At 29.7% G+C, this 12500-nt stretch overlaps 2 protein-coding genes and 1 long non-coding RNA gene across 4 annotated transcripts in view; 2 read left to right on the top strand and 1 right to left on the bottom strand.

Moving 5' to 3' along the window:
* The window catches only part of LOC100203937 (uncharacterized), a 252056-nt gene that overhangs the window by 164579 nt on the left and 74977 nt on the right, over nt 1-12500 (bottom strand). The window contains exons 8-9 of the mRNA XM_065815356.1: nt 2507-2671; nt 2171-2335 (exon numbers count right to left, since the gene is read on the bottom strand). Of these exons, the coding sequence (XP_065671428.1) occupies nt 2171-2335; nt 2507-2671 (330 nt within the window). The remainder of the gene's footprint in view (nt 1-2170; nt 2336-2506; nt 2672-12500) is intronic.
* Nucleotides 1183-4774, top strand: LOC136089384 (uncharacterized). 2 transcript variants are annotated; one of them, XR_010643004.1, is made up of 5 exons: nt 1183-1435; nt 1524-1904; nt 3529-3755; nt 4171-4247; nt 4726-4774. XR_010643004.1 is itself a non-coding variant. In XM_065815360.1 (2 exons), the coding sequence occupies exons 1-2, from the start codon at nt 1401-1403 to the stop codon at nt 1894-1896; spliced, it is 408 nt and encodes a 135-aa protein (XP_065671432.1). In that variant the 5' UTR covers nt 1183-1400; the 3' UTR covers nt 1897-2207. The 2 variants fall into 2 exon arrangements, 1 of the variants encoding a protein (XP_065671432.1); XM_065815360.1 differs by lacking the exons at nt 3529-3755; nt 4171-4247; nt 4726-4774 and having other exon boundaries at nt 1524-2207.
* LOC136089385 (uncharacterized) lies at nt 4866-6005 on the top strand. The gene is made up of 4 exons (XR_010643005.1): nt 4866-4986; nt 5115-5198; nt 5486-5520; nt 5622-6005. It is a non-coding gene; the product is annotated as an uncharacterized LOC136089385 (long non-coding RNA).

Genomic DNA, 12500 nt, shown 5'->3' with positions numbered 1-12500 from the left:
AGTTGGAATACGACCAATGTTCCAGACTTTTGTCACCTCTTCAATCACATACGATGATGCTTGGCGTGTTGTGAGTCCAAGATTGAGATGATGATGACAGAAAAGCCCTAGTGCTTCACCATTTGATGCAAGGCGGATGCTGGAAACTGCAGTAGTTGGTTCACCCAGGAGATATAGTGCCAACTTACTACGTGTTGTCATGTTTCGCCTACAAAGTGAAATAAAGAACAAATAAAGTTCACACAGTGCGATGGGACATGCGTTAGGCCCATAGGCTATTTCTTAAAATGATAAAATGGTCAATCGCTCATGAAATTCATATTAATTGTAGAAAGTGTTGAGTGATGCAAAATTAATAAGTAGTAAATTGCTTTCAATGCATAAAAAAAATTACAGCAATTGATTTTTTGCGCTGCCTACAAATACAACGAATGACGCAATACAATTTCAACTGGTCAAGGAGCAAAAAACAAAATGAAACGATAAATTTATACTCACTGTTCCTGGTTTGAAGATTCCTTTGACTCCTTGTATTGTATTTACTGAGTTGAATTGCAGATAGTGAGACGTTTCTATTGCATTAACTGGTAATTATCTCACAAAACACGCATTAATATTTTGAAAAATGACGTTTATGCTAAATGACGTCAACCAACATGCATCAAAGAATACTTATTACTTAATTAGTTGATGGTTGATATTACTACACCTGAATCGACCACAAGGTGAAAGTGTTGATTAGTTTCAATGTTTCATGAACAAGTTTCATAAACTAATTTTTTTTTTAAATAAGCCAAAATAACATTTATAGAACATGCTTGGGCGACCTCTAAACACCAACCAAATGTATAAATATTTTTACACAAACATCTTATCATATAAACGAACAATTCTAGGGGGTGGGAGCACAACATTTCAACTTTTCATTTTTAAGGACCACCCTAATATATATAAATATATATATATGTATATATATATATATATATATATATATATATATATATATATATATATATATATATATATATATATATATATATATATATATATATATATATATATATATATATATATATATATATATATATATATATATATATATATATATATATATATATATATATATATATATATACATATACATATAAGACAAAAATAATATTTGTAAAAGTTTGATTTTAGGTCACAGAAAAACAAGATATAGAATTATATGAAGAATATCAAAAAAATATTTCTCCTGATATTTTCTCAATGACAACTGTAATCCAGTTAATGTTAACTTCACTTTAAAACAAGACAATGAAATTAAATTGTTGGTTGAAAGGCTTCTAAAAGATAAATTAGGTGTCTATGCTTTCCTTGTAACATGATTTTTAGAAAAGAAGTTAAGAAAAAACACTATGTCAAGAAAAAACACAGCAATGGCTAGTATAAGGTAATCATATAGATTATTATTTTGTTGAGCAGCAAAAGTTTGGATGATGATTTAATAAAAATAAAAATAAACTAGTTTTATTTTATAGGTTTGGGATTTCACCTGCTGCAATTGCAGCAATTGCTACAAGTTATCTACAAGATTTAATTGAAGCAAGATTTCTCACTCCTGAATACTCTTACCTTGATTGTGATCCTTATAAGTTGACGAGAATGAGGAAAAAAGTCATGGTAGTAGCAAAGAATAATGACAATTTTAATCTTCCAAAAGCAGATAATATTGGCATTTACTTTGATGGAAGAAAAGATTCAACAAGAGCGATGATAAATGATTCAAATGGACAGCTACATCCTACTATTATCAAAGAGCAACACATTACTGTGACTATAGAACCTGCTGGTCGATATCAAGGTCATTTTACTCCAAATTCACATACTTATTCAGATAACCCTCTTTTTTAGATTTTTAGGTAATGCAATGCCTTTTACTTGTTGGGTCTTATCTGTAAAGTTTTTTTCTCAAAAATTTGTGACAATAACGAGCACAGAACCACATACTGATGATGACGATGACAATGATGATGATGATGATAATGATGATGATGATGATGATGATGATGATGATGATGATGATGATGATGATGATGATGATGATGATGATGATGATGATGATGATGATGATGACAATTATAAAACAATAATTTCATAAAACATTAATCTTTTATTTATAAAATACCTGTACATGTTTCATTACTGGAACAATCAATTATATCAGTAGTGTTTCCTACACATAAATCATTTGTACCAAAACACATCCTTGTTCTTCTCATAATTCCACTACCACAAGTAACAGAACAATAAGACCAGCTGCCCCATTCTGACCAACTTGACATTGGGTCTGCTAATTGAAATGATAGCAAATGATTTTAATAACAGCAAATTAAAAGTTCCTTTAAATTAAAAGTTGTTTTAAATAATGACAATGATGATGATGATGATGGTGATGATGATGATGATAATGATGACAAAACATCTTTTACATATAAAAGTTAGGTATCTAATCATTAAATACTTGAACATGTTTGGTTGCTGTAACATTCAGCTACATCAGTACTGCTTTCTACACACGAATTATTTGTATCAAGGCACATCCTAGTTCTTTTTGTAATTCCAGTACCACAAGAACTAGAACATTCTGACCAGTTGCTCCATTCTGACCAACTTGATAAAGCGTTTGCTGAAACAAAAAAGCTATTTAATTCTTTTCATGCTGGAATACATTTTCAAGATGTGTGATGATGCTGATGGTGTAGATGTTAATGATGATTATGATGATAATGATGATGATGATGATGATGATGATGATGATGATGATGATGATGATGATGATGATGATGATGATGATGATGATGATGATGATGATGATGATGATGATGATGATGATAACAATGATGATAATAATGATGATGATCATATGGATATTCGGTATAGTAACACAAAAGTTGCATTACCTAACATTTTTGTTCACTAATACAACCTGGCATGGACTATGTTCGTTTTTGCAACAATTATGTTCGTTATTGCAACTTGTTGTTCATTATTGCAACTCCGGGAACGCACGTTAAAGCCTTATAAGTATTTTGTATTTTAAGATATTTATTTGATCTAAGCCGGCATTAAATTTGTTCAATCGCTATTAAATACTAAATAAAATATTATTAAAATATTATATATGCATATATTTTTTTTATAATTCACTTCCCCAAGGCTGAGAAGGCCACTACAGATGAGGAAGCTACTTGTGGTTATAACCCTCTCTCAACTCTCTAACTCCGAAACACGAACCTTGACAAACAAGGCCGCTGCGCGAGAAACAAGTTGAGCACAGTACTACCAGGCACGTGGCAGGAATCGACTTGGAACCTCTCGCTTATGAAGAGAGCACTCTACCACTACACCACTACCGCATATATATATATAGATATATATATATATATATATATATATATATATATATATATATATATATATATATATTAATATACAAAAGAATAACATTTTTAATTTTTTAACATCTAATAATTTTTTTTTCAGACAGATTATACTTCTAAAATGCCATGTACTATGTGCAACAAATATTCTGTTGATGATGGATGCGTTATTTGTAGTCAATGTAGTATAAAGTCGTTTGTAGTATAAAGTCGTTGTTTTTCACTTTTTCTGTTTTCTTTTTAAAACAAAGCAAATATTCAAACTTGTCTAATAATTCTTTCAAGGTAGTTCAAGTGATATTGAAGACTTGGATACATTTGTTACAACAGGTATAAGATTTTTATTCATATTTGTATATAATTTTTGATAAACATTGATGTGTAAATATATGAAAAATAAAAATGTTGTTCAATATAATCTTAACAAGGCTTAAGCTAGAACTCATAAAATTGGCAGTCAAAATAAGGCCAATAAGCCAAAATAAGGCCAATAAAGCCAAAAAGTAAAGATTTTACGAAATGATGACTCAATAATAGGTTTTTTATTTTTGAATCAGAATTTTTAAGTTCGATAGATTCACAGGTGTGAAGTAGTAATACAATCTAATAAGTTGCATGAAATTCTTTTTAAATTTCAAATCCAGATGTGAGAGAAAGATCCCAAATACAGTCTACCTTATTTTGTGGTAACATTTTTTTTTATAATTGTTTGTAATAAAATAAGGATATAATTAAATATATATAGGATTGAATCTGTTCACAAAGAAAAGTATGATTGAAATAGCATCTTCTCAGTTGCTAAAATCTATTTATTCTGGTCAAGTAAGTATCTTACTTAAATTTACAATTCACAGATACATTTTTATATAATATTATACTATTGAGTTCGGATAGCTGAGTTGTATAGCGTGCTGCTATTATTGTGATCGGATTGCTTGTCCCAGCAGGATTGCAGATTCAAATCCTACCTTTGCCAGTTACTATTTAATTATGAAGGGAGCTTGTTTTCAACAAATTTAAAAGTCCCTAGAGTTCTTTGAATACTGTGTTCTTAAAAATATATTTCAGCATTTGTTTATTAATTGTGAGTTGTTTAAATATCAGTTTGGAAACAAAATGACGAGTAATATTTTAATGTAAATAAAATCTTTTGCAATATTTTATTTTTGAGTATTCAATTTTCAATACTTGAGGTCAAATAGTTTTGACTTCAAGTATTTAAAATCGACTTTTAGTCAAAGTTGATAACAACTTACTAAATGCTAAACCCTTAAATAGTATTTTTGTATTTTATGTTCAGTTATACAGTTACAGACATAACTGGTATATTGCTGGTATAGAAGATAAAAGTTTGTATTACATAAAAATATAGGAATTTACACTATATTATTCCATTTGTTTTATTTACTTTTTTGTTTTTTTCTTGATTATTTAACATGTTTTTGCATTTCCATTTATATATTTAGAAAAACTTTGTAACAGAGATCTCCTTAGCCTATTGACAGATGATCAATCGCATGATCTTTTTATTGGTTTTGTTTTAGCTTTTAATAGTTTGAAGGTAATCATATTCTGTAATATTAATCATATTTTTATTTCTAAACAAACTTATCTTAAAATCATCTATACATTTGGATAATATTCAACTTTTCAGTATTATTTTTGTCCTTTAAGTAACAATCTTTTTAGGATAGTGACTATGTATTTAAAGTTCTAGTGCCTGAATCTATTGTTTTTTTATTTGCTAAAGCTAGTAATGTGTCAAGAATAAAGGTAATCTAAAATCTAAAAAGCGTTTGTTTTTCAATTTTTTATTGTAGTAAATAATTACTTACATAATTAAATATTACTTATTTATATAATTAAATATCACTTATTTGTATAATTAAATATTACTTATTTATATAATTATATATTACATATTTATATAAATAAATATTACTTAATTATATAATTAAATATTACTAATTTGTATAATTATATAAATAAGTGATTTTTTTTATAACTTTTATTAATATGATAACTGTTTGTAATGATATTTTTGCCTATTTTCGATTTAGGCTGAAGTAGCTCTCAGTACTTACATTTCTGAAAGGTAATACAAACTTTTATGTTTTTTTTTAATTTAATTTAATTTTTATTTAAACTAATTTACTATTATTAGTTATTACTACACGATTATTAATTTTTTTTTAGAGATAAAAAGCGTTTCTGTAGCTCACACGAATCAAATTGTGGAATTAAGACTAAAAATTAATTGTAAATCTAAACTGGTAGTTTAGATTTACAATTAATTTTTTAATTATTTTTGTTAGTATTTTCAGTCTTGTAACTTTCTTAGATTCTTTTTTTTGTTAGTATTTTTTAGTTTATTTTGAGAATCTCTTGAACTATTTTTGTTGACAAGATTTTATTTTAAAGTTATCATCCTAGATTCTTTTTTTGTTAGTATGTTTTATTTTTATTTTGAGAATCTCTTGAATTATTTATGTTAGCAAGTTTTTATTTTAAGATTATCATCCTAGATTCTTTTTTGTGTTATTATTTCATAGTTTTATTTTAAGAATATCATCTTGAACTATTTTTGGTTAGTATTTCTTAGTTTTATTTTAAAATCTTGAATTGTTTTTTTTAGTAAATTTAAGTATTATTTCAAGTTTAGGACTTGAAATTTTACAATGGAAACCTTTCTTGCCTTAGTTGCAAATTGAGCTTTAGTATTGTTAATGATTTAGATAATACTAAGATTAGTATTAGTTTATTCTATTAGTCAATATAGAAATTGTGTTTCTGAATTTTCAAATAAAAATAAAATGCAAATCCTAAAAATGATTATTTTTTAAAAAGAAAATATTTTATTATCTGAAATTATTATTTAATTATCTAAAATTATTATTTAAAAATTATTATTTAAAAATTATTTAAAAATTATTATTTAAAAATTATTATTTAAAAATTATTATTTAAAAATTATTATTTAATTACTATTTCTAAAATTATTATTTAATTATTATTATTTATTTATTATTATTTAGTTGTTAATATTTAACAATAATATCAAAAATTATTATTTAAAAATTGTTATTCAATTATTATTTTATTATCTAAAATTATTATTTAAAAAGATAATATTTTATTATTTTATTAAAAATATGATATTTTATTTAAAAAGATATTATTTAATAAGGATTATTTTTTAAAAAGATAATATTTTAAGATAAGATAATGATTATTTTTTAAAAAGATAATATTTAAGTCAGATCAGGTTATCCTGCTACTGGTAACATGTAAAACAGTACAATCTGCTTCATGTCCTGCTGCCATGTAGGATACGCCTTTTTAGGCAAAGGCTAGGAGATGCAAACTCCAACTTAAAACACCCCCTGCCTTGGGGCTCTTGGTTGAGTAAAAGCTAGAGATGGTGCCTTGATAAAAATACTCATCTTGGGCAGATGTTAAATGCACCCGGCTACTGTCTTGTAAAAGGCCTCCTAGACTTAAGGGGCATACAGATCACTAACTGTTGACGAGCCTCGCACCCCTACTTCATCTGTTAGGCTCGTGCAGATGTATTTTTAATACATTGTTTCCAGTTTAGGATGTTAAATGCTGGATCTTTTTGACTCAATGCATGGGTTTTGCTTGTGCCTCTGTTTTTATGACTAGGCAACTCATTCTATTATCTCCTAATGAGGGTACAGCTCTAAAACTCAGTTTTATGGTTCTGAGGCCAGCTGGTAGTCAGGTTTCCCGAACTCTGTAGTAGCTCTCAGAGAGGCTGATTCCATCAACAGCTGAAAAATACCAAAGTATTAACAGTGCAATGTTGCGCATGGATGGTGTCCCTGTTTGTACTTTTGGTGTGCATTGCAGGGGCCACATTTGGAGCCCTTTGTTATGGCTTAAGGTTTATTAATAGTAATGAGGCAATTGTTTGGGCTATTAAACAGTGTTCTGAGTACTATCTATGCATTGAGTCAAGCTCTTCAATCTAATTTTAAAATGAATTAAGTACCAAAAACTATAAAACACAAAAAACCATCATCATCACCAAGTTCTCTAAACCTATCATTCATTAATATTCGTGGTCTTCGAAGTAACTTCTCTTCTGTTGAGTCTTATCTCTTGCAAAGTTCACCAGACTAACTTGCTCTTTGTGAGACTAACTTGAGTTCAGCTGTCTCATCTTGTGATCGTAGTGTTGATGGTTATCTTCCTTTAATTCGTAAAGACTCCAATAGTCACATGCTTAACCTGGGCATTTATATTCTTAAGAATTCATTCATTTGTCGTGAAACTAGGTTTGAATCCACAGACTACTCTTTCATGTGCTTTTATTTAGCACCACTTCAATCTATTGCCTTTCTATTTGCTCTATATCGCTCTCCTTCATCTCAAGACTGCACTCTTTTTGATGTTAATTCTGATCATATTAACCAAGCCCTCTCTCTTTATCCATCAGCTAATATAGTTGTCGGTGACTTTAATGCTCACCACTCTGAATGGCTTGGCTCTAGTGTCAGTGATTCTGCAGACATTAAAGCCCACAACTTTTGCCTTTCACAATCCCTAACTCAAATAGTCAACTCTCCAACTTGCTTTCCCGACCACCTGAATCATTTACCTTCTCTAATCAACTTATGTCTTGTTTCTGATCCTAGTCAGTCCTCAGTTTCTCCACATTCACCCTTAGGTGCTTCTGATCACAGTTTGATCTCTCTAAAACTAATATCTCATTCTTCTTCATCCTGAATCCCCGTATTATCGAACCTCTTACAACTACAGTAAAGCTGATTGGGATTCTTTCCGCGATCTTCTTCGTGATGGCCCTTGGGTAGAAATTTTTTGTCTTCCTGTCGACAAATGTACTTCTAACATAACTTCGTGGATTCAGGCTGGCATTGAATCTTTTGTTTCCTATTGACGATTCCAGGTCAAACTTCAGTTTCCTCCATGGTTTTCCTCACACTGTGTTGCTGCGATAGCCAATCGAAACCGTTACTTCCACATTTATCAGCAAAACAATTCTCCAGAAAACAGACGTCTGTTTATTACTGCTAGAAACAACTGTAAAAAGGTTTTGTCTAACGCCAAAACCCGCTATTCTCAGGTCATGAAATCTCGTATTTCATCTCAAAAATTAGGCTCTCGTGATTTCTGGAGAATCTTTAATAATATCAAAAATAAGGGCAAATCTAATTCCACCTCTCTTGTATGGTTCAGACTTTGTCACCTCACCTAAAGACAAAGCCGAACTGTTTGCTAAAAACTTTTCATCAATATCATCTCTTGATTCCACTAATTGCGTTCTACCTGATATTGCCAACAAACAGGTTGATCCATTGCTTGACATTCATATCACTCCAGCATCTGTATTTAAAGTGATTTCCTGCCTAGACTCTTCTACAGCTTGTGGCCCAGACAACATACCTGTTAATGTCTTGCAGAAGTGTTCTCCGGAGCTGTCGTCTATACTCTCAAAACTATTCAACAAGTGCTTATCAGAGTCTTGTTTTCCAGCCTGCTGGAAAGCCGCATCTGTTATCCCTATCTTCGAAAATTCTGGGGAGCGATCTGATTCGTCTAACTACCGTCCCATAAGTCTTCTTCCTATCATAAGCAAGGTTTTTGAATCTTTAATTAACAAACACTTAATTTCTCATCTTGAATCTAATAACTTACTTTCTGACCATCAATATGGATTTCGATCTTCTGGTTCTACAGCTGATTTGCTAACAGTAATAACTGACAGGTTTTATCGTGCATTAGATGAAGGTGGAGAGGTTAAGGCCATCGCTCTTGACATTTCAAAAGCGTTTGATAAAGTTTGGCATGCTGGTCTTCTCCATAAGCTTTCTTCTTATGATGTATCCGGCAACATCTTTAAGATCATTGAATCCTTCCTTTCCAATCGTAGCATAAAAGTTGTCCTCGATGGACAACACTCTTCTTCTTATTCTGTAACTTCAGGGGTTCCTCAAGGTTCTATCCTTGGCCCTATACTCTTTTTAATTTACATTAACGATCTTCCAGATATTCTCACATCTAAGGTGGCATTGTTTGCTGATGATACTACCATTTATTCTTGTCGTGATAAGAAACCAACACCCTCTGATTGCTTGGAGGGGGCATTTGAGCTTGAAAAGAATCTCACTTCTGCTACAGCATGGGGCTCACAGTGGCTGGTGAACTTTAATTCAGATAAAACTCAATTTTTTTCAGCCAATCGTTATCGCAATAATTTAGATCTTCCTATATTTATGAACGGTGATGTACTCGATGAGTCACCTACTCTTCATCTTCTAGGATTAACTCTTACTTCCAATCTTTCTTGGAAACCATATATCAAATCGGTTGCAAAATTAGCATCTGCTAAGGTTGCATCTCTTTATCGAGCTCGCCACTTTCTTACTCTGGATTCTATTCTCTATCTCTATAAATCTCAAATCCGGCCTTGTATGGAATACTGTTGCCATATATGGGGCGGATCTTCTAATGATGCCCTTTCTCTTTTAGACAAGGTGCAAAAACGCATTGTAAACATAGTTGGACCTGCTCTTGAAGCCAATCTTCAACCATTATCACATCGTCGTAATGTTGCTTCTCTTTCTCTTTTCTACAAATACTATAATGGGCACTGCTCTAAAGAGCTAGCGTCTCTTGTGCCATCTACTAAAATTCATTCTCGTGTTACTCGTCATTCAATTAAGTGTCATCCTTTTACTGTGACTGTTCCTAAGTGCTCCAAAAACGCTTATTCGTCTAGTTTTTTTCCTCGAACATCAGTTCTTTGGAATTCGCTTCCTTCATCTTGCTTTCCTGATTCATATAATTTGCAATCTTTTAAATCGTCCGTCAATCGTTATCTTGCTCTACAATCTTCATCTTTTCTCTTACAGTAACTTCCAACTTTAATTAGTGGCTGCTTGCAGCCTTGTTGGAAGCGAAGATGTTTAAAAAAAAAAAAAAAAAAAAAATTATATCAGTGTGGAAAATAAGAAATCAAAGGCGAGCGGTCAAACTGACCGGGTTATACATAAAATTGATGGTCAATTGTTTTTTTTGGGGGGTCAAAATTTTAATTTTTTTTGGGGTTTAAATTTTTAGCATAGTAATTATTCTGCATGACGAAACTTTGTAAATAAAAAAATAACTTAATACTTTAAAATGAACGAACTCGTATTCCTTTTTTATTTGTATTCTATTTTTAAAAAAAATAAAAAATAAACATTTTTATATTATATCAAAATAATTTAAACTGAATACTTAATCAAGTATCGTTTTATGTAATACTACTATAACAATTGCCTAAGTTATAAAAAACAACTTTCCTTTTTTCAGGAGTCTTAACTAATTGAAATCTAAAAAATTTATTATCATCCCAGAGGGGCTTGGTGTGCGGCTCTTAGTCAATAATTTGTAAGTTTTGTTGACTAAGGATAAATTAAACTAAAAATAAAAAATAAAGGCATTTTTTCATTGCGATCGGCAGCAAAAGGTTATTAGAAAAATAAATAAAATGATATAAAGAAAATATAAATAAAATGTAGGAATAAAAAAATGTTCTCAGTTAATATTATATTATTATTAAAACAATAATAAAATAAGAACTTCAATAATTTATGAAAAAAGCAGTTATGGATTTCACCACCAGTAAAATGAAATTAGTCTTGATAAGTGAGGCAAAAAAAATTATGTTTACGTCATTTATAATACTCACTAACAAAGCAATTTAAAGTAGCATACAATCGATAAAATTATTTTAGAAGCTTTTTTCAAAGATTTACATTTTATGAATTTTTGGTATACGCATTTTCAAAAACATCCTGATAATTTGTCAAACGTTATAACTCTTATTTTTTTCAACCGGTCAACCTTGACCTGAAAGAATCCGTTTTGAGAGGTCAAATTTGCAATTTCAGTCATTTCGGGCGGTCAGTGACCATTGACCGCCCATTATTTTCCACGCTGCATATTAAAGTTATAAATAAATATCTTAATACTCGCCTTTGAAAATATATAGCTTATCCCCAAGAGGTGTGTTTGGGGGTAAGGGGGGGCTTACTACCTTGATTCTCCCCCTAAATGTGCTCTTGATTGAAACCTAACTCAAATAGCAAAAGTAAGAAAGTAAATTAAATTTTATTTTTCTTATTTAAAACTGGCATTAAGATGCATGTATGTATGTAAGGATATGAAATGATCATTGTAAATTTATTTACATTTAATATAAACTTAAAATTGCTAAATTTTGGAAAAACGCCCACAGAAGGATTTTCAAAAAACATATTGATTTGGTATAGATACTAGTGTAATAAACTATTTTTATTTATTTGAAATTTATTTTTTGAAAAAAAAGTATAAACAATTGTAAAATGTAAAAAAATATTCAATTTTCTTCCATTTCCATTTATGGTCAATTTCTTTTACCCAAAAAAACCCATACCACAATGCATTCCTACTTTTTTACGATAGAGTTTAGATTTTATAAAAGGAGTTTTTATTGGATTGAAGAAAAAAAAAGGAATTAAACCTAAAGAAATTAGAAATAATGAACCTTTTCTATTCGTCTATTATCAAAAATTTAGTGAGTTCGGTAATGCAACCTGAGTAGTTTTAGTATTGCAACACCTACTGTTTAAAAACCAAATTCCCTGCAAAAAATTTATGTCAAAAGCAAAGTAAATGATTTTTGGACATTCAATATGGCATATATTACATCCATCAATAAAAATAACTTTAAAAAAGTTTTTAAAAATTTTATGTAACGTTTTTTTCAAAATCAAAGTAGGATATTGCACATTAATATATTATAGAATGTTTACTTGAACTCAGAAACTTAAAATTGCCATGATGATATGAAAAACCTCAAAGTTTAGGTAAGTGGATTTTTTCCATTTATAGCTTGATTCAAAGGGAATGAATAAAAAAAACATATTTGAATCATTTTTTGATGATCCCCATGCATAAACCCTCTTTTTTAGATTTTTAGGTAATGCAATGCCTTTTTCTTATTGGGTCTTACCTGTAAAGTTTTTTTCTCAAAAATTTTTCTTCTAACTAATGTATCTTAAA

The sequence above is a fragment of the Hydra vulgaris genome, chromosome 13, assembly GCF_038396675.1.
Source record: "Hydra vulgaris chromosome 13, alternate assembly HydraT2T_AEP".
Taxonomy (NCBI): Eukaryota; Metazoa; Cnidaria; class Hydrozoa; order Anthoathecata; family Hydridae; genus Hydra; species Hydra vulgaris.
The sequence above is the reverse complement of the archived record's forward strand: the minus strand, read 5'-3'. Positions and strand labels throughout refer to the sequence as shown.